General features: G+C 35.2%; 1 protein-coding gene across 1 annotated transcript; it reads right to left on the bottom strand.

Moving 5' to 3' along the window:
• Window positions 1–2,723: 2,723 nt before the first annotated feature.
• LOC102804574 (uncharacterized) lies at window positions 2,724–23,711 on the bottom strand. Its single transcript, XM_085504173.1, has 7 exons — window positions 22,945–23,711; window positions 20,534–20,822; window positions 16,098–16,245; window positions 15,227–15,393; window positions 14,848–14,984; window positions 13,680–13,846; window positions 2,724–3,544 (listed from the first exon to the last, which is right to left on the bottom strand). Exons 1-7 carry the CDS (start codon window positions 23,651–23,653, stop codon window positions 3,230–3,232), a joined length of 1,932 nt encoding a protein of 643 aa, XP_085360299.1. The 5' UTR covers window positions 23,654–23,711; the 3' UTR covers window positions 2,724–3,229.
• Between the last annotated feature and the right edge of the window lie 121 nt (window positions 23,712–23,832).

Below are 23,832 nucleotides of genomic sequence, written 5' to 3'. Positions count from 1 at the left end.
ATAGCAGGCTGTGCTGCTGTGAAGTTAGTAATGAGATGACAGAAGACTGTACACGCAACGTACAAGATATTAGTTAATAAATACAAATACGTCGTACACGCAACGTAGAGTTACTAGTTAATAAATACAAATACGTCGTACACGCAACGTAGAGTTATTAGTTAATAAATAAATAAATAAATACAAATACACCGTACACGCAACGTACAAGATATTAGTTAGTAAATACAAATACGCCATACACGCAACGTAGAGTTACTAGTTAATAAATACAAATAGACCGAATTAACGGATTCTTGAGTGAGATGACCAGTATTAGTTTGTATTTGTCTTTTTTTTATCTGGTTAAATAATTTCTGTATGATTTCACCCTCCATTTTCAACTTCAATTTTGGCTCCATCAGATTACCCTCTCAGGTGTGCTTTTGTATTCACTGTGTTCATTCGATGCTCAAAATATAAAAAGTTGGTGAGGTATGACTGAGCATGTAAATACACAAATTCTCCTTGGGATAACTTTACAAATTTACATAGTGAAGTCGTACCCCGCTCCCTGTCACTAAATCTCCCACAGATTTCATGGTGTCACAAATTTTAAACTGGTCACTTGGAGGCATTATGGACTCTAGGTTGCCGATTTTATTGGCACTTGGGGTGCTTATTTCTGAACTGTTATCAAACTCATATAGCTAGCCCACTGACTTGATTCAATACTCAAATTTTAAATTACCCCCGTGAGAATTTGTGTCATTTATTTGTCTCAACAAATAAATGACACAAATTCTCACGGGGGTAATTTAAAATAAACAGATTGTGTTTGGTGTTGAAGACACCAAGTCAGGTAAAACCCACCGGGAAACCCCCAGTACTAGTGGATTTGGTGTAACCGATTTATGCAATCAAGGAGATACTGGATACAGTGTGAAAGTGGAACAGATCAGGTGTTGCACACACATTCTCTTTTTGGGATTGCTCATGATCTTGTGCAAGGGGGAAGATGACTGTGTCATCATACAAGATCAGCATTTATTTCAGTGTAGCATTATACAGGAATCGAAGACTGCATTGAAAATGATATTCAGTAGTTTATCACTAGAGTGTTACCAAGATTTGGTCTGCCATCATAGTTTGTGCCAAATATTAGATAGTCGAAAGTGGTGGAGAACCAACTATTGTACATAGATTTTTCTCAAGAGGAATTAATTTCAAATTTAATTTTCTCTTCAGTGATGCTTTATGGGCAATCAATAAGGATTTGGGAAATAATACATCAAACGAAATCCGAAACTTTCTCACCAGAAATTCAGAAACGAGAAACTGAATGATTTACATGTATGAATTAATGCTTCTCATAGATTGTTTTTCTTTTCTTTTCTTGTTGACTTGTATGTTACTTTTTACGCTGTTTCAAAGGCTAATAAAATATTATTATTATTATTTAGACCAAATGTGGCCAATCCTACACTGAGTGTGGCCAATCCCAGACCATAAATTGCCAATCCTATACCAAATGTGGCCAATATTAGACGATATGCGCTTAATCCTATACTATATCTAATGAATGTGGCCAAAGCCAATCCCAAATATCGCCAATCCTACACTAAATGTAGGCAATCTTAATTTGGCTAATTCCAACATCAAGAGTGATGAATATCAAATCAAATATTGTCATTTCTATAAAAAATATGGCCAATCTGTCATCAACTGTGGTTAATCATTTAATACACATGTCCAGTATCTGTTCAAAGACTATTTTTGTTTTTTGTGTGTGAAAATGTTACGTTTAAAATTTGCCTCATTTTACTTTGGAAAAAGGTACATGTATGTTTAATTTCTTTGTAAAATCACTAACAGAATTATTTGCCATTACCTTAGGTGATTGCCAGCTCTTGGGAAATGTATCCACTTCATGTGATATACTGTAAAACATGTCTTTTTTGCGAGCATGTTTTTTTCGCGAATTTAGCGAGAGAACTGATTCGCTAATTCAAGATGTCGCTAATGACTTTATTATAAATTCAAAAAGGCCGCCAAACAAATAAATCAACAATGACAAGAGAGATTCGCTAAATCAACATTTCACTATTATGTCATTTTACTACAATTCGCTAAAATTGCATACCGCTTTTTTAACATGTTTTACAGTATACCTAGTCAATTTGTTTTTTGACTTCTCCAAACCTGTAAGCCAGATACTGTACATTTCTTTCATCATTTTTTATAACTTCCAAGTCATAATGCTTGCTTTCATTACCCCGATTCAGATTTCTTTCTTTCTCTGGGGGTACAATTTTGTGATAAACTTTCTATTGTTGTGTATATTCTATAGATTTATTATATACTGTGATTCAGGTTGCTTTCAAAGTATGCTAAATCCGACAGACTGTCATTACTTATGCGCGTTAAGCTTCTACTTTTTAGTGACAAACCCACTAATCCAGTAAGCCTATAATCCCAGTCAAATCTGCACATCACAGAGAAAATTAGAATTTGATATGTCATTTGTATAATACTGGCAACAATTGGGGCCTCAGCACAATAGAAAGGCTTCAACAAAAATCACAAAAGCAGCTATGCCATTGCTATAAACATGTTCCTGGTTGCTAGGGACACTCCAACCAACATCTCAGGATGTCTTTGGAAGTTTATAATATTTTCAGAAAATATGAAGTACCCCGGTAGTTTTTTCTTCATACACACCAAGAATTTGCAGTATCCTGGTATTCTTGCATACATTTTAATACATCTTTGAAGGGAACAGTAACATCTGATGGACAATAAACATCAAGTAATATGAACAACTCTGCTCTGCTTTTGATGACAGTGTAGCAAAAATAATACAATATTATTGATAATACATTTTAGCTACAAAGAACAAATCCAACAAAAATCATATTTTGTTTTATTCCAATACAACAGATAAAATTATCTTGCATCTTAAATTCACAATTTTCAATTTTTTTCATGACTATTAATATTTATTACCGTAATGCTAAATCATTCAAATAAAAAAAAATATGTGATGGCAAATTACAAACCTAATATCCCTATTCATTGGCTTATAATAAAGTACAAATTATACATAGTCATTTCTAAACCAATCACATCAACTGTTATAAAATCCTTTAAATCACAAATACATTGTGGCCAAAACATTGTGTGTATTAATATTCTTATGTACTGGTAACAAAATTCTTGGACAATAATTTTTGGCATACAATTGTGATTCTTATTTTGGTAAAGAAATGCACGCCTGCACCACACGTCCAATGCAAAGCCCTCCTTGTTCATAGGCTTTTACTAGGTTAAATGAATTAGATGCTGCATGAATGTCCCCAAAAATCTCATAAGTATCTTCATACAAGATAATCAGCCCTAGATTTAACAAATCGATGATGAAATCCAAACATTCAGACTCAGTACACTTGATTAGATCAGTAATAAACTTTTCCAAGGCCTTGGCAAGGTCAGTTTCCAAACACTTAACCAATGTTTTCTCCACATCTTCTAAAGCTTTTCCAAACAACTGCAAACCATGGTGTACCTGAAAGTGATATTTGTCATTAAATTTTCACATTCAAAGTTGTGTCATGTATATTGGACTAACCCATGACTAAAACTAGATGTGATATATAGATATCGTAAATATGAGTTGCTGAATCTAAATTTGAATGTATCTTTCTTGGCATTTTACATGCAGGGGTTCGCTGGATAGTTATGTTCTGTATATGGACACCTGGTGATTTCCCAAGAGTACCACACAGTAATTTTGACAAGGATATATATACAGTTACAGGTACTCAGATGACAGGAAAATTACACTGAGAGCCTCCCATATACAGGCCTATGACATTTCCTAGCCAGGATTGCTGCAAGCCTAGCAACAAAAATCAAATTTATTAAATGAATTCTAAATTTGCAATCTAATATATTTGGTTTTAGCATGATTACGCACCAGCGGAGTCAGTGTTAATGTCTTAATCCCCAACACATGACATATGCAACGCATGCCAGGCGTAATCCCCTGCACATGACATCAACGTGTGCCCCCATTCATAGGCATGTGACCTTCCACCTCAAGCATGCCTTGCCTGCGCTAGTTCCATTCACATGCATATTCTAAGCTTGTACTCCTGTGACAATCATTTGCCTGATCCTACTTGCCATTCAATCGTCAAGCTTTCCTGTATCCTGCTTCACCTTAGCATAGTCATTCTACGTTCAGCAAGCGATCTGAAGTCGTCTCCAAGCTACTAAGTATCCCACCCACCTGCTACCTCATAATTTAAACATTCTACTCTTGCATCAACCTGTATTACATTTCAACATTGTTTCAAAAAGTTAAGGGGGTTTGTCATTGCAGTGCATGCAGGCACCACTCGATTAACACGCTGCCATTCTTCGTAAATAGAGTCAAACGTGCACGGAAATGGTATCCGCGGCGACTGACTGTGTTGACTGGCCTCTAAACTCTCTTTGCTGTGAATCAAATCTGCGACTCACATCACAAAGTAGGTTTCGGCGATAACGCTTGATTGGCTCACACCACTTCTGCTCTCAGCCAAGACTTGGTCTCTAGTGTTGTTTCTTAGCATTAACTCATGCAATATTTGTATCCAAACTCTAAATTTGCAATCCAATATATGGTCACAAACTTTTATATTTCTATTTGCTATTTCCCATATTTATGCAATATTTGTATCTAAACTCAAGTAAAGTGCTTGTCTACTGTATTGTAAGCATGTGCAAGCTTATTTGTTAGGTGTTACCCACTGACACTCTTTATATTTCTATTTGCTATTTCCCATATTTATGCAATATTTGTATCCAAACTCAAGTAAAGTGCTTGTCTACTGTATTGTAAGCATGTGCAAGCTTATTTGTTAGGTGTTACCCACTGACACTCTTTATATTTATATTTGCTATTTCCCATATTTATGCAATATTTGTATCTAAACTCAAGTAAAGTGCTTGTCTACTGTATTGTAAGCATGTGCAAGCTTATTTGTTAGGTGTTACCCACTGACACTCTTTATATTTCTATTTGCTATTTCCCATATTTATGCAATATTTGTATCCAAACTCAAGTAAAGTGCTTGTCTTCTGTATTGTAAGCATGTGCAAGCTTATTTGTTAGGTGTTACCCACTGACACTCTTTATATTTCTATTTGCTATTTCCCATATTTATGCAATATTTGTATCCAAACTCAAGTAAAGTGCTTGTCTACTGTATTGTAAGCATGTGCAAGCTTATTTGTTAGGTGTTACCCACTGACACTCTTTATATTTCTATTTGCTATTTCCCATATTTATGCAATATTTGTATCTAAACTCAAGTAAAGTGCTTGTCTACTGTATTGTAAGCATGTGCAAGCTTATTTGTTAGGTGTTACCCACTGACACTCTTTATATTTCTATTTGCTATTTCCCATATTTATGCAATATTTGTATCCAAACTCAAGTAAAGTGCTTGTCTACTGTATTGTAAGCATGTGCAAGCTTATTTGTTAGGTGTTACCCACTGACACTCTTTATATTTCTATTTGCTATTTCCCATATTTATGCAATATTTGTATCCAAACTCAAGTAAAGTGCTTGTCTACTGTATTGTAAGCATGTGCAAGCTTATTTGTTAGGTGTTACCCACTGACACTCTTTATATTTCTATTTGCTATTTCCCATATTTATGCAATATTTGTATCCAAACTCAAGTAAAGTGCTTGTCTACTGTATTGTAAGCATGTGCAAGCTTATTTGTTAGGTGTTACCCACTGACACTCTTTATATTTCTATTTGCTATTTCCCATATTTATGCAATATTTGTATCCAAACTCAAGTAAAGTGCTTGTCTACTGTATTGTAAGCATGTGCCAGCTTATTTGTTAGGTGTTACCCACTGACACTCTTTATATTTCTATTTGCTATTTCCCATATTTATGCAATATTTGTATCCAAACTCAAGTAAAGTGCTTGTCTTCTGTATTGTAAGCATGTGCAAGCTTATTTGTTAGGTGTTACCCACTGACACTCTTTATATTTCTATTTGCTATTTCCCATATTTATGCAATATTTGTATCCAAACTCAAGTAAAGTGCTTGTCTACTGTATTGTAAGCATGTGCAAGCTTATTTGTTAGGTGTTACCCACTGACACTCTTTATATTTCTATTTGCTATTTCCCATATTTATGCAATATTTGTATCCAAACTCAAGTAAAGTGCTTGTCTACTGTATTGTAAGCATGTGCAAGCTTATTTGTTAGGTGTTACCCACTGACACTCTTTATATTTCTATTTGCTATTTCCCATATTTATGCAATATTTGTATCTAAACTCAAGTAAAGTGCTTGTCTTCTGTATTGTAAGCATGTGCAAGCTTATTTGTTAGGTGTTACCCACTGACACTCTTTATATTTCTATTTGCTATTTCCCATATTTATGCAATATTTGTATCCAAACTCAAGTAAAGTGCTTGTCTACTGTATTGTAAGCATGTGCAAGCTTATTTGTTAGGTGTTACCCACTGACACTCTTTATATTTATATTTGCTATTTCCCATATTTATGCAATATTTGTATCTAAACTCAAGTAAAGTGCTTATCTACTGTATTGTAAGCATGTGCAAGCTTATTTGTTAGGTGTTACCCACTGACACTCTTTATATTTCTATTTGCTATTTCCCATATTTATGCAATATTTGTATCCAAACTCAAGTAAAGTGCTTGTCTACTGTATTGTAAGCATGTGCAAGCTTATTTGTTAGGTGTTACCCACTGACACTCTTTATATTTCTATTTGCTATTTCCCATATTTATGCAATATTTGTATCCAAACTCAAGTAAAGAGCTTGTCTACTGTATTGTAAGCATGTGCAAGCTTATTTGTTAGGTGTTACCCACTGACACTCTTTATATTTTTATTTGCTATTTCCCATATTTATGCAATATTTGTATCTAAACTCAAGTAAAGTGCTTGTCTTCTGTATTGTAAGCATGTGCAAGCTTATTTGTTAGGTGTTACCCACTGACACTCTTTATATTTCTATTTGCTATTTCCCATATTTATGCAATATTTGTATCCAAACTCAAGTAAAGTGCTTGTCTACTGTATTGTAAGCATGTGCAAGCTTATTTGTTAGGTGTTACCCACTGACACTCTTTATATTTCTATTTGCTATTTCCCATATTTATGCAATATTTGTATCCAAACTCAAGTAAAGTGCTTGTCTTCTGTATTGTAAGCATGTGCAAGCTTATTTGTTAGGTGTTACCCACTGACACTCTTTATATTTCTATTTGCTATTTCCCATATTTATGCAATATTTGTATCCAAACTCAAGTAAAGTGCTTGTCTACTGTATTGTAAGCATGTGCAAGCTTATTTGTTAGGTGTTACCCACTGACACTCTTTATATTTCTATTTGCTATTTCCCATATTTATGCAATATTTGTATCCAAACTCAAGTAAAGTGCTTGTCTACTGTATTGTAAGCATGTGCAAGCTTATTTGTTAGGTGTTACCCACTGACACTCTTTATATTTCTATTTGCTATTTCCCATATTTATGCAATATTTGTATCCAAACTCAAGTAAAGTGCTTGTCTACTGTATTGTAAGCATGTGCAAGCTTATTTGTTAGGTGTTACCCACTGACACTCTTTATATTTCTATTTGCTATTTCCCATATTTATGCAATATATGTATCTAAACTCAAGTAAAGTGCTTGTCTTCTGTATTGTAAGCATGTGCAAGCTTATTTGTTAGGTGTTACCCACTGACACTCTTTATATTTCTATTTGCTATTTCCCATATTTATGCAATATTTGTATCCAAACTCAAGTAAAGTGCTTGTCTACTGTATTGTAAGCATGTGCAAGCTTATTTGTTAGGTGTTACCCACTGACACTCTTTATATTTCTATTTGCTATTTCCCATATTTATGCAATATTTGTATCTAAACTCAAGTAAAGTGCTTATCTACTGTATTGTAAGCATGTACAAGCTTATTTGTTAGGTGTTACCCACTGACACTCTTTATATTTCTATTTGCTATTTCCCATATTTATGCAATATTTGTATCCAAACTCAAGTAAAGTGCTTGTCTACTGTATTGTAAGCATGTGCAAGCTTATTTGTTAGGTGTTACCCACTGACACTCTTTATATTTCTATTTGCTATTTCCCATATTTATGCAATATTTGTATCCAAACTCAAGTAAAGTGCTTGTCTACTGTATTGTAAGCATGTGCAAGCTTATTTGTTAGGTGTTACCCACTGACACTCTTTATATTTCTATTTGCTATTTCCCATATTTATGCAATATTTGTATCCAAACTCAAGTAAAGTGCTTGTCTACTGTATTGTTAGCATGTGCCAGCTTATTTGTTAGGTGTTACCCACTGACACTCTTTATATTTCTATTTGCTATTTCCCATATTTATGCAATATTTGTATCCAAACTCAAGTAAAGTGCTTGTCTACTGTATTGTAAGCATGTGCCAGCTTATTTGTTAGGTGTTACCCACTGACACTCTTTATATTTCTATTTGCTATTTCCCATATTTATGCAATATTTGTATCCAAACTCAAGTAAAGTGCTTGTCTTCTGTATTGTAAGCATGTGCCAGCTTATTTGTTAGGTGTTACCCACTGACACTCTTTATATTTCTATTTGCTATTTCCCATATTTATGCAATATTTGTATCCAAACTCAAGTAAAGTGCTTGTCTACTGTATTGTAAGCATGTGCAAGCTTATTTGTTAGGTGTTACCCACTGACACTCTTTATATTTCTATTTGCTATTTCCCATATTTATGCAATATTTGTATCCAAACTCAAGTAAAGTGCTTGTCTACTGTATTGTAAGCATGTGCCAGCTTATTTGTTAGGTGTTACCCACTGACACTCTTTATATTTCTATTTGCTATTTCCCATATTTATGCAATATTTGTATCCAAACTCAAGTAAAGTGCTTATCTTCTGTATTGTAAGCATGTGCAAGCTTATTTGTTAGGTGTTACCCACTGACACTCTTTATATTTCTATTTGCTATTTCCCATATTTATGCAATATTTGTATCCAAACTCAAGTAAAGTGCTTGTCTTCTGTATTGTAAGCATGTGCAAGCTTATTTGTTAGGTGTTACCCACAGACACTCTTTATATTTCTATTTGCTATTTCCCATATTTATGCAATATTTGTATCCAAACTCAAGTAAAGTGCTTGTCTACTGTATTGTAAGCATGAGCCAGCTTATTTGTTAGGTGTTACCCACTGACACTCTTTATATTTCTATTTGCTATTTCCCATATTTATGCAATATTTGTATCCAAACTCAAGTAAAGTGCTTGTCTACTGTATTGTAAGCATGTGCAAGCTTATTTGTTAGGTGTTACCCACTGACACTCATTATATTTCTATTTGCTATTTCCCATATTTATGCAATATTTGTATCCAAACTCAAGTAAAGTGCTTATCTTCTGTATTGTAAGCATGTGCAAGCTTATTTGTTAGGTGTTACCCACTGACACTCTTTATATTTCTATTTGCTATTTCCCATATTTATGCAATATTTGTATCTAAACTCAAGTAAAGTGCTTGTCTTCTGTATTGTAAGCATGAGCCAGCTTATTTGTTAGGTGTTACCCACTGACACTCTTTATATTTCTATTTGCTATTTCCCATATTTATGCAATATTTGTATCCAAACTCAAGTAAAGTGCTTGTCTACTGTATTGTTAGCATGTGCCAGCTTATTTGTTAGGTGTTACCCACTGACACTCATTATATTTCTATTTGCTATTTCCCATATTTATGCAATATTTGTATCCAAACTCAAGTAAAGTGCTTGTCTACTGTATTGTTAGCATGTGCCAGCTTATTTGTTAGGTGTTACCCACTGACACTCTTTATATTTCTATTTGCTATTTCCCATATTTATGCAATATTTGTATCCAAACTCAAGTAAAGTGCTTGTCTACTGTATTGTAAGCATGTGCCAGCTTATTTGTTAGGTGTTACCCACTGACACTCTTTATATTTCTATTTGCTATTTCCCATATTTATGCAATATTTGTATCCAAACTCAAGTAAAGTGCTTGTCTACTGTATTGTAAGCATGTGCAAGCTTATTTGTTAGGTGTTACCCACTGACACTCTTTATATTTCTATTTGCTATTTCCCATATTTATGCAATATTTGTATCCAAACTCAAGTAAAGTGCTTGTCTACTGTATTGTAAGCATGTGCCAGCTTATTTGTTAGGTGTTACCCACTGACACTCTTTATATTTCTATTTGCTATTTCCCATATTTATGCAATATTTGTATCTAAACTCAAGTAAAGTGCTTGTCTTCTGTATTGTAAGCATGAGCCAGCTTATTTGTTAGGTGTTACCCACTGACACTCTTTATATTTCTATTTGCTATTTCCCATATTTATGCAATATTTGTATCTAAACTCAAGTAAAGTGCTTGTCTACTGTATTGTAAGCATGAGCCAGCTTATTTGTTAGGTGTTACCCACTGACACTCTTTCTATTTCTATTTCCCATATTTATGCAATATTTGTATCTAAACTCAAGTAAAGTGCTTGTCTTCTGTATTGTAAGCATGTGCAAGCTTATTTGTTAGGTGTTACCCACTGACACTCTTTATATTTCTATTTGCTATTTCCCATATTTATGCAATATTTGTATCTAAACTCAAGTAAAGTGCTTGTCTACTGTATTGTAAGCATGTGCAAGCTTATTTGTTAGGTGTTACCCACTGACACTCTTTATATTTCTATTTGCTATTTCCCATATTTATGCAATATTTGTATCTAAACTCAAGTAAAGTGCTTGTCTACTGTATTGTAAGCATGTGCAAGCTTATTTGTTAGGTGTTACCCACTGACACTCTTTATATTTCTATTTGCTATTTCCCATATTTATGCAATATTTGTATCCAAACTCAAGTAAAGTGCTTGTCTACTGTATTGTAAGCATGTGCAAGCTTATTTGTTAGGTGTTACCCACTGACACTCTTTATATTTCTATTTGCTATTTCCCATATTTATGCAATATTTGTATCTAAACTCAAGTAAAGTGCTTGTCTACTGTATTGTAAGCATGTGCAAGCTTATTTGTTAGGTGTTACCCACTGACACTCTTTATATTTCTATTTGCTATTTCCCATATTTATGCAATATTTGTATCTAAACTCAAGTAAAGTGCTTGTCTACTGTATTGTAAGCATGTGCAAGCTTATTTGTTAGGTGTTACCCACTGACACTCTTTATATTTCTATTTGCTATTTCCCATATTTATGCAATATTTGTATCCAAACTCAAGTAAAGTGCTTGTCTACTGTATTGTAAGCATGTGCAAGCTTATTTGTTAGGTGTTACCCACTGACACTCTTTATATTTCTATTTGCTATTTCCCATATTTATGCAATATTTGTATCTAAACTCAAGTAAAGTGCTTGTCTTCTGTATTGTAAGCATGTGCCAGCTTATTTGTTAGGTGTTACCCACTGACACTCTTTATATTTCTATTTGCTATTTCCCATATTTATGCAATATTTGTATCTAAACTCAAGTAAAGTGCTTATCTACTGTATTGTAAGCATGTGCAAGCTTATTTGTTAGGTGTTACCCACTGACACTCTTTATATTTCTATTTGCTATTTCCCATATTTATGCAATATTTGTATCCAAACTCAAGTAAAGTGCTTGTCTACTGTATTGTAAGCATGTGCAAGCTTATTTGTTAGGTGTTACCCACTGACACTCTTTATATTTCTATTTGCTATTTCCCATATTTATGCAATATTTGTATCTAAACTCAAGTAAAGTGCTTGTCTACTGTATTGTAAGCATGTGCAAGCTTATTTGTTAGGTGTTACCCACTGACACTCTTTATATTTCTATTTGCTATTTCCCATATTTATGCAATATTTGTATCTAAACTCAAGTAAAGTGCTTGTCTACTGTATTGTAAGCATGTGCAAGCTTATTTGTTAGGTGTTACCCACTGACACTCTTTATATTTCTATTTGCTATTTCCCATATTTATGCAATATTTGTATCCAAACTCAAGTAAAGTGCTTGTCTACTGTATTGTAAGCATGTGCAAGCTTATTTGTTAGGTGTTACCCACTGACACTCTTTATATTTCTATTTGCTATTTCCCATATTTATGCAATATTTGTATCTAAACTCAAGTAAAGTGCTTGTCTTCTGTATTGTAAGCATGTGCCAGCTTATTTGTTAGGTGTTACCCACTGACACTCTTTATATTTCTATTTGCTATTTCCCATATTTATGCAATATTTGTATCTAAACTCAAGTAAAGTGCTTGTCTACTGTATTGTAAGCATGTGCAAGCTTATTTGTTAGGTGTTACCCACTGACACTCATTATATTTCTATTTGCTATTTCCCATATTTATGCAATATTTGTATCCAAACTCAAGTAAAGTGCTTGTCTACTGTATTGTAAGCATGTGCAAGCTTATTTGTTAGGTGTTACCCACTGACACTCTTTATATTTCTATTTGCTATTTCCCATATTTATGCAATATTTGTATCTAAACTCAAGTAAAGTGCTTGTCTTCTGTATTGTAAGCATGTGCCAGCTTATTTGTTAGGTGTTACCCACTGACACTCTTTCTAACATTGTTTTCATGGTGGGAAATTAAGGCACTTTACAATTTCAAGCGAATACTAGTCAGTTAAGGTTACTCACGCTCATAATTGTAATATACCTCTTAGGACGAAATCTTGCCATTCATAAATTCATTTGTAACCAGACTCACTCATGTTATCTTAGATCATCTTTTTTTTATTATTTTGATTTTTGACTATAAAAATTTAATACAAAAATATTCTTACAAATAAACATAAGCATATTTTATGATGCATGTGACAGAAATGTGATTAATAACACGAACATAATACATTTTCAAACGCCAGTCAGTCATTTTGATCTGATCACATAATGAATTCATGAACATATATTTCAACATGCGTAATGTATGTACCAAATTTACAAAAACAGACCAAGCATGTCAATGAAACCACACCAAAAACCAAGATGGACATGTATTCCAACATGGATACTGTACATGCAAATATGAATGAAAATGATCTTAATTAGAGCCATTATATTAGTATGGTCAAAAAACAAGATGACCTTCAGTTAACCATTTTTGATTTGATTATGGAACAAATTGTCATAACATGTATAATGTATCTACCAAATTGGAATCAAAATGAAAAAGCCTGTTCACAATACTGCATTTTCAAAAGCAAGATGGCTGACAGTCAGCCATCTTGGATTGAATCACTAAACCATTGCATGTGCATGTGTCCCACGTACAGTACTTACAGGCACATGCAAAGAATAAACAGATTTGGTACAGAAATATGTCTCAGGATGGACAATGGCAGACCATTTTGCGGAACAATCATCAGAAATTTAAGTAGGAAAAGCAGTTGAAATATCGTTTGACACCCGCCTTCTAAATATCACCGGAGAGAAATCAAGCACATTTAACTCCTACATATAATTCTAAATACTTAGATACGACTCCTTGCCCATGGCATAAAATCGATATTACTGATAAAACATGAATTATACACAAATCGTGTCTACAATTGATATGTACATATTTTTATTCCCCAACACAGCACTCACCTCACGGTTCTCAAATGCAATAAATGATTCTTTAAATGTCTGTATAGTAAGATCACCATCTTCCACACACTCCACTAGGTTGGTATTTTTAGTTCCTAATCCAACAGCTAATCCCTTATATAGCTGTCTCCACTCAGCTTCACTTGAACCATTGTAATATTCAACCTCTGAAAGAAAAATATTACGGTGAAATTATCCTGGTGTATGCAAATGCAATAGTTAGGTTTTATTATATAATAACTTTATTGACATTATTCATTTTGAACAGAACATAGCCAAATACTATTCTTAGAAACAAAAAAAAAATAAAACAAAAAATAAAAAAATATATATATATTTGAAACTAGAAACTCTGTGAAAGGATAAACTGTATAAATAATTTTTTTTAATTACATTTAAATTTATTTTCACACTTATTGTAATTAGCTTTCCTCTATCAAATATGAATATGATTTTTAAGCATCACTTTTTTGTAATTTCCCCTGTAAACAAACTGTGCAGATTTTTTTTTTTCAAAATTGACCTTCTCTCCTGAGTTTCTAAATGTCACATACTTACCAGCCATTATTAGCAACAGAATTAAAGGTTTCCATGACATCATTGCTTTATCACATGATATTGTAAACCTCTATTTATGTTAAGAAAAAGCCGCACAATTTAACTAAGTTTGTCTAATTCTGATGTTTGTGATTTACAATGTCGCATTATATTTTGCCATATGGACCCTTCCCCTCATTTGATACAGTGTTGTAAGGGATCCATTGTTGTTTATAACTAATATACAGTACTAGTGCACCGACAATCAGCACTGATATACTATTAGATATGGATATACAGCGCAGTGTCAACACAATGAGTTGTTTTGTTGGAGGATTCTGTTTGTTTAAAACACATAGCAAAAATATGAATGTCTTGCCTCATATATATAGACTTATTGCTGGATTTACCAGTGTACCCAAAATGTCATTCAAATGATCTACTAAGCACCATATTTTTTCAGCCCAAATTTTGGAACAAACTTTTGCACATTTTTCTGTAATTTCTCTGTTAATTTTTGACCACATAAACATAATTTCCTACTGGCTACAATTATAAGGATTTTTGTGTAACTTTGGCATTCAAACTTCATAGAATGCTATCTAATGGATTCCATGTAAAACATACTTACGTATATCCAAAACATTCAGAAATTTCCTATTAACAAGATATCTGATATCATATGTACCATTTGGTAGATATGAATTCATAGTGACACTCCCATTAGGTACAGGATTTCTCTTCGGATTCTGAGATCCCTGAACATATCTGATATAGAGATCAAATAGGCACAGTACAAGTTATCTTCTGTATTCCAATAACAGCACTGTCTGGACTGACCCAAAACATGTATACTTTACTTTTAAGACAAAAAAATGAATATACTTGTTTAACATTCCATTATGTTCCATTCACACATTGTACAACATGGGACTATGTGTAGTATGCATGTACACAGTAAATCCTTGATCAACAGTAATAATTACCATAAACTTGGAAATGAACCTCACCTGAAATCCAGATATTTGTCATTCTGAGTTCCCTGAGGATAAATGCCAATCCAGTCACTGTTAGTAGCTTCATCTATTGGTACAGACCATGACACGGTCAGATTTCCTCCATAGGCAACTCTAGAGGCCCATGTATGGATAGACTTTTCTTGCTGTACAATAGCCACCTAAGAGTCATGATAGTAAATAGTCAATCATTTTATTTTCTCAAGAGTATATCTGCAGATAAAATTTCACGAGTCAAATTTACACAACTATATGGGGGATAACAGTGATCTGAGAAAGGTACCTAGGTTTACATTATTAATACTTTTGTTAATCTTGAGAATAAAACAAGAACATGCATCAAAGCGTCTCACTCATTATATACCAGCCAAGTGATTGACAGAATAAGTAGCCAATCAGGGATGGCGTTAATTTCCAAAATTAATGAGAGACAAGCCATTATAGCATAACTTTTATGGTGGGAAATTAAGGCACTTTACAATTTACATTTTCATGAGAATACTAGTCAGTTAAAGGGAGTTGTCTTATAGTCTACGCCCCCACAACACCCCATTGTTCCTTGGTGTTTTCTACACTAATACTATAGTACTAAACACTATTAGTCCATGTGAAAGTGATGTACACAAAAGCACATCCCATGAAATAAGGTAACACACAGTAAATAATATCTCAACAAGTTTGGGTTAACACAATATTATGACTATTATGATAGCAGGATGGTCTTATGGCGATTAATTCATGAAGTCCAAAATATACATGGTTTCCATGCCAACATACACTGTACAGGTGAAACACCAGTGATCAACATTCAATATTAAATGATCTAACAAAATTTCACTTTAACAAATATTTTAGCATAATCTACCTGTTTGTTTATATTCAATACAAATGCCATCCACCAGTGTTTATCATCCTTCACTATCCGTGGCTGGCTTGATGAGAATACAGAGCTATTGATCTGCCTCCAGTTACTCCATGCACCACCCTTTTTTAACTGCCACAGATGCCATAGACTGAAACAACAAGCACGGATGAATGAACTTTTATGCCTTTTATAACATAAAAGTGTAAATGAGTAGTCTAATACTATTGATACAATATCTACATAAATTAATAATGAATTAATTGTATCATGGACACAATGGGTATATTTGTAATGTATCACAGAAATGGCCATGGACACACTGGGTCTATTTGTATTGTATCACAGAAATGGCCATGGACACACTGGGTCTATTTGAATTGTATCACAGAAATGGCCATGGACACACTGGGTCTATTTGTATTGTATCACAGAAATGGCCATGGACACACTGGGTCTATTTTTATTGTATGACAGAAATGGCCATAAACACACTGGGTCTATTTTTATTGTATGACAGAAATGATCATGGACACACTGGGTCTATTTGTATTGTATCACAGAAATGGCCATGGACACACTGGGTCTATTTGTATTGTATCACAGAAATGGCCATGGACACACTGGGTCTATTTGAATTGTATCACAGAAATGGCCATGGACACACTGGGTCTATTTGTATCGTATGACAGAAATGGCCATGGACACACTGGGTCTATTTTTATTGTATGACAGAAATGGCCATAAACACACTGGGTCTATTTGTATTGTATCACAGAAATGGCCATGGACACACTGGGTCTATTTTTATTGTATGACAGAAATGACCATGACCACACTGGGTCTATTTGTATTGTATCACAGAAATGGCCATGGACACACTGGGTCTATTTTTATTGTATGACAGAAATGACCATGGACACACTGGGTCTATTTGTATTGTATCACAGAAATGGCCATGGACACACTGGGTCTATTTTTATTGTATGACAGAAATGACCATGGACACACTGGGTCTATTTGTATTGTATCACAGAAATGGCCATGGACACACTGGGTCTATTTTTATTGTATGACAGAAATGACCATGGACACACTGGGTCTATTTGTATTGTATCACAGAAATGGCCATGGACACACTGGGTCTATTTTTATTGTATGACAGAAATGGCCATGGACACACTGGGTCTATTTGTATTGTATCACAGAAATGGCCATGGACACACTGGGTCTATTTTTATTGTATGACAGAAATGACCATGGACACACTGGGTCTATTTGTATTGTATCACAGAAATGGCCATGGACACACTGGGTCTATTTTTATTGTATGACAGAAATGACCATGGACACACTGGGTCTATTTTTATTGTATCACAGAAATGGCCATAAACACACTGGGTCTATTTTTATTGTATGACAGAAATGACCATGGACACACTGGGTCTATTTGTATTGTATCACAGAAATGGCCATGGACACACTGGGTCTATTTTTATTGTATGACAGAAATGACCATGGACACACTGGGTCTATTTGTATTGTATCACAGAAATGGCCATGGACACACTGGGTCTATTTGTATTGTATGACAGAAATGACCATGGACACACTGGGTCTATTTGTATTGTATCACAGAAATGGCCATGGACACACTGGGTCTATTTGTATTGTATGACAGAAATGGCCATGGACACACTGGGTCTATTTGTATTGTATGACAGAAATGGCCATGGACACACTGGGTCTATTTGTATTGTATCACAGAAATGGCCATGGACACACTGGGTCTATTTGTATTGTATCACAGAAATGGCCATGGACACACTGGGTCTATTTGTATTGTATCACAGAAATGGCCATGGACACACTGGGTCTATTTGTATTGTATCACAGAAATGGCCATGGACACACTGGGTCTATTTGTATTGTATCACAGAAATAGCCATGGACACACTGGGTCTATTTGTATTGTATCACAGAAATGGCCATGGACACACTGGGTCTATTTGTATTGTATCACAGAAATGACCATGGACACACTGGGTCTATTTGTATTGTATCACAGAAATGGACATGGACACACTGGGTCTATTTGTATTGTATCACAGAAATGGCCATGGACACACTGGGTCTATTTGTATTGTATCACAGAAATGGCCATGGACACACTGGGTCTATTTGTATTGTATCACAGAAATGGCCATGGACACACTGGGTCTATTTGTATTGTATCACAGAAATGACCATGGACACACTGGGTCTATTTGTATTGTATCACAGAAATGGCCATGGACACACTGGGTCTATTTGTATTGTATCACAGAAATGACCATGGACACACTGGGTCTATTTGTATTGTATCACAGAAATGGCCATGGACACACTGGGTCTATTTGTATTGTATCACAGAAATGGCCATGGACACACTGGGTCTATTTGTATTGTATCACAGAAATGACCATGGACACACTGGGTCTATTTGTATTGTATCACAGAAATGGCCATGGACACACTGGGTCTATTTGTATTGTATCACAGAAATGACCATGGACACACTGGGTCTATTTGTATTGTATCACAGAAATGGCCATGGACACACTGGGTCTATTTGTATTGTATCACAGAAATGACCATGGACACACTGGGTCTATTTGTATTGTATCACAGAAATAGCCATGGACACACTGGGTCTATTTGTATTGTATCACAGAAATAGCCATGGACACACTGGGTCTATTTGTATTGTATCACAGAAATAGCCATGGACACACTGGGTCTATTTGTATTGTATCACAGAAATGGCCATGGACACACTGGGTCTATTTGTATTGTATCACAGAAATGGCCATGGACACACTGGGTCTATTTGTATTGTATCACAGAAATGACCATGGACACACTGGGTCTATTTGTATTGTATCACAGTAATAGCCATGGACACACTGGGTCTATTTGTATTGTATCACAGAAATAGCCATGGACACACTGGGTCTATTTGTATTGTATCACAGAAATGGCCATGGACACACTGGGTCTATTTGTATTGTATCACAGAAATAGCCATGGACACACTGGGTCTATTTGTATTGTATCACAGAAATGGCCATGGACACACTGGGTCTATTTGTATTGTATCACAGTAATAGCCATGGACACACTGGGTCTATTTGTATTGTATCACAGAAATAGCCATGGACACACTGGGTCTATTTGTATTGTATCACAGAAATGGCCATGGACACACTGGGTCTATTTGTATTGTATCACAGAAATGGCCATGGACACACTGGGTCTATTTGTATTGTATCACAGAAATGGACATGGACACACTGGGTCTATTTGTATTGTATCACAGAAATGGCCATGGACACACTGGGTCTATTTGTATTGTATCACAGAAATGGCCATGGACACACTGGGTCTATTTGTATTGTATCACAGAAATGACCATGGACACACTGGGTCTATTTGTATTGTATCACAGTAATAGCCATGGACACACTGGGTCTATTTGTATTGTATCACAGAAATGGCCATGGACACACTGGGTCTATTTGTATTGTATCACAGAAATGGCCATGGACACACTGGGTCTATTTGTATTGTATCACAGAAATGGCCATGGACACACTGGGTCTATTTGTATTGTATCACAGAAATGGACATGGACACACTGGGTCTATTTGTATTGTATCACAGAAATGGCCATGGACACACTGGGTCTATTTGTATTGTATCACAGAAATGGCCATGGACACACTGGGTCTATTTGTATTGTATCACAGAAATGACCATGGACACACTGGGTCTATTTGTATTGTATCACAGTAATAGCCATGGACACACTGGGTCTATTTGTATTGTATCACAGAAATGGCCATGGACACACTGGGTCTATTTGTATCGTATGACAGAAATAGCCATGGACACACTGGGTCTATTTGTATCGTATGACAGAAATGGCCATGGACACACTGGGTCTATTTGAATTGTATCACAGAAATGGCCATAAACACACTGGCTATATTTGTATTGTATGACAGAAATGGCCATGGACACACTGGGTCTATTTGTATTGTATCACAGAAATGGCCATGGACACACTGGGTCTATTTGTATTGTATCACAGAAATAGCCATGGACACACTGGGTCTATTTGTATTGTATGACAGAAATGGCCATGGACACACTGGGTCTATTTGTATTGTATGACAGAAATGGCCATGGACACACTGGGTCTATTTGTATTGTATGACAGAAATAGCCATGGACACACTGGGTCTATTTGTATTGTATCACAGAAATGGCCATGGACACACTAGGTCTATTTGTATTGTATGACAGAAATAGCCATGGACACACTGGGTCTATTTGTATTACTCACATAATACATGATGATAATGGACCAAACACTATGGTATTAATTAGTTACATACCTTCCTTTGTTATCAACAGTGAACACCTCATTCCCACCATGAATATTACTCCCACCAGTCAGCTGGTTTACCATATTCCCAACTGGTACTTTGTTTCCTCTTGTGTGCCATACCCCCCAGGTGCAGTAACCCCATGGATTGTCTACATGGTCACATGTAGTCTGAAACATGTGATGTACATGTCCATCAGTGCCAAGAATAAACACTTCTAAGGCATTATTAAAGAACGTATTACTCATTGGCAGTGCTACTGGCATACTGGTTTTCACTGCAGCAGGGTGACTGTCACCTACAGAAGAGGAAAGTTATATTATATAAAGTCATCAGATGAAGTTCATATGTTTTACAACACCATGGACACCCTCACCATCACCCATTGTGTAACATTGTGGCATATGATAAGAGGTACATTGTATGGTGTGTTCAGTATACAAGGTTACAGTTAAACCAGCTGTGTTAGTAACCACCTTTGGTAAGTTCCAATGTAATTTACATGTCTTTTTGGCACCCTGGGTTTTTGTTAAAGCAGTAATACCTGTGATTTCGAACACTTTTTTGTTTAAATATAACCACATAAAGATGACTAAATTTCACCGAAATACTGTTTTAGACACAAAAAAGTGACCCTATATAAGGTTATATCATGTAAAATTTGATGTAAATTGATGTAGTCGGCATCGTTGAAATAGGTGATGTACCTTGGAAATTATGATGCACACTGTTATGGAAAGTGACACATAAAATCATCAGTGAGAGGCTTATTCTCTCAAAATGACAACATGTTTGACATGATTACGCCCAGGGCCCCAGTAAGTTCTCATATTGTTTGTAATTCCTTGATGAAACTGGATTCCAATAGATGACAAATTCTAGAGACCTGGACACAGTCCAGCAGCTTTATATTTTTCTTGCAAGTGATTTAATGCACTAGTGACACAGGAGATCATTATTAAAAATAAATTTTTTATAGTTGCAGCTATTGCCACTGTCACGCATGTAATCAGGAAAAAATTCCCCAAACTTGTCATCTGAGTTCCAGACACATTTGCAATGAATATTACCACACGTTTATAATGGCATTACATAACTAATATGAAACACATCATCACCAGTCTAAAGCTATCTCCTTAAGGAAATAGATCACTTGCACGGGAAATGGCGCAAAAATGTTTATTCTCACATGGATCCATATTGTCCAATCACTGCATAGAATGTGAATGCTATGTGTTTTTTAATTTTATTTGAGGGCAGTATACAAGTTGTCGAAATCAACAGTGGGACAACTGGCAAGCTTCTTCCTCGAAATATAATTTACATATTTCAACATAGTTGAAAGCAATGAAATCAACACACAGCATGGTCAAAGTGCTATGAATTATTTGAATAATATAAAATTTCCAGTAAATCAGTAAATAATACCATTAATGTTTGGGAAATGAATACTTGGGGGGGGGGGGTAAATTAATTTATAACCTTTTCCTGTCACAATATTTGAACAAACTTTGAGTTATGATTTGATAAACTTTGCAATTCAGTTTGAGGTTTATTTTCACCCATAGAGTCACCTTGAACAAGTTTTGTGGAAAACAGGTGTTGTTGTGATTAAAATGTGTTGTATCGATTTTCATTTTTGATGTTGCTGCTCATTAAGGAAGTTTGAATCATATTTTCATTTAATTTTCTATATTTCCATTCCTGTTTTTTGTTACACAAATGCCTGAAAATGTTTATTTTCCGCTTGGTTTCTATCTTTCACAGGGCATGGTTACAAAAGGATGCAATTGAACTCGCACCAATATTTGCTTCAGTTTATAAATAAATTATCGATAGTGTTTCTAAAAATTATACTTTTTGGGGGAATTTGACAGAAATTATTTCAAGTCATGAGCATAGTTTGTTAACTCCAGTATAAATTAAATCTAAACATAAAGCTCATACAAGTGAATAACTGCACAACCAAAGATTACAAGAATACTAAAGTCAATAAACAAGATAGCTGTCTATCTCAACAACAAACAACAAACTCTGACACACCCCTTTTAGTATCACCTTGTAACACTTAACCTCCACATCTCAATGAGAGAAGACTGGTGAAAATACACTAATCCAAGAATACACTCGAGTCAAGGACCCATCTTTATAACTATAAATATTTATAACCCTAATTGTTTTCATTTGAAATGTATCTTATTCAAATTCAAACGAGACGATTGGGTTCATTAGGCCGGTACCACCACCAGTAACTAATTCATTATAACGTACATGGTTTTGTTGGCTTCGGTGTATACATCGACATTAATTGAAAGGATGTGAGCATATAGGGCAATGAACTTATGGTGAAGGTCAATGAACTAGTAAGTTCAACCACAGTTGGCGTTTCAAACTTATACCACACTACTTCCGAGTCTTACCGTGGGTCCTCCAGTCGGACCATTTATTGCCACCTTTTTGCCACATACGGTATGGTTTACCATCGTTCATCACGGCGAATGCTTCGTAATATCCCGAGAAACCGTTGAAGACGACGGCAGCGTCGCTGTGCAGGTTTGCCTTCCCACCTCCAATACGCCCCCAAGATGTGAATCCACCTGTCGAATTTTCTTTGCTCCAGTACAAGTGACTAGAATTCTGACTCAAGGACCTTGCAAACACGACTATGTTACCGCGAAAGTGGCCAGCAGTGACCGAGTCCTTGCTGCTCAAGGACGCTTCTGTGTCTCGTGGTATTTGCGATTCTGAAGACACTTTTTGCCAAGGTTTGAACGATGGGGGTACCGTGACATTCGTTTGCAGCATCGTTTGAACCACTCTGTAGACTTGTCCATCGGAGGCTTGAACGTAGACATGAACTTCGTTTTTATGTCCGTGAACTGTTGCTGGGTTCGAGATGAGATGTAATCCTGCAGGTGACCCCATGTCTATCCAACCACTCCAAGTTTCGGGCGATGTTGAGTATTTCATTTTTAACGTGTTGTCAGACAGAAAAACGAGCACATTCTTCTTCCCGCTGAAGTTATCAACGACACCAAGTCGATTTGCCGATGGAAAATCTGTTGGCACATTTCCTTGTACAGAAATGAACACCATCAAGAGAATATAGAACATAGTCTCCATGTTCATGACACTTACACGATATACTAAGTTGTTTTCCGTCTTTTTCTTATCTGAGTCACTATCAGCTGCTTGGAAAACGCTCCATCAGTCCAAATCACTAAATACTCCTGTTTTTAAAGCAATAACGCATCACATTGCATAATGCGCCACTGCCTATTAAATGCTGGACATATCCCTGTTTTTAT

Source organism: Saccoglossus kowalevskii, chromosome 10 (genome assembly GCF_978046115.1).
Source record: "Saccoglossus kowalevskii chromosome 10, keSacKowa6.1, whole genome shotgun sequence".
NCBI classification, from domain to species: domain Eukaryota; kingdom Metazoa; phylum Hemichordata; class Enteropneusta; family Harrimaniidae; genus Saccoglossus; species Saccoglossus kowalevskii.
The sequence above is the reverse complement of the archived record's forward strand: the minus strand, read 5'-3'. Positions and strand labels throughout refer to the sequence as shown.

Coding starts and splice junctions, on each gene's coding strand:
- LOC102804574 (XM_085504173.1), bottom strand. CDS start 23,653: ATGAACATGGAGACTATGTTCTATATTCTCTTGATGGTGTTCATTTCT. Junction 16,246..20,533: donor ACTGTTGATAACAAAGGAAG/GTATGTAACTAA, acceptor TTGTTGTTTCAG/TCTATGGCATCTGTGGCAGT. Junction 3,545..13,679: donor TTGCATTTGAGAACCGTGAG/GTGAGTGCTGTG, acceptor TATCACTTTCAG/GTACACCATGGTTTGCAGTT.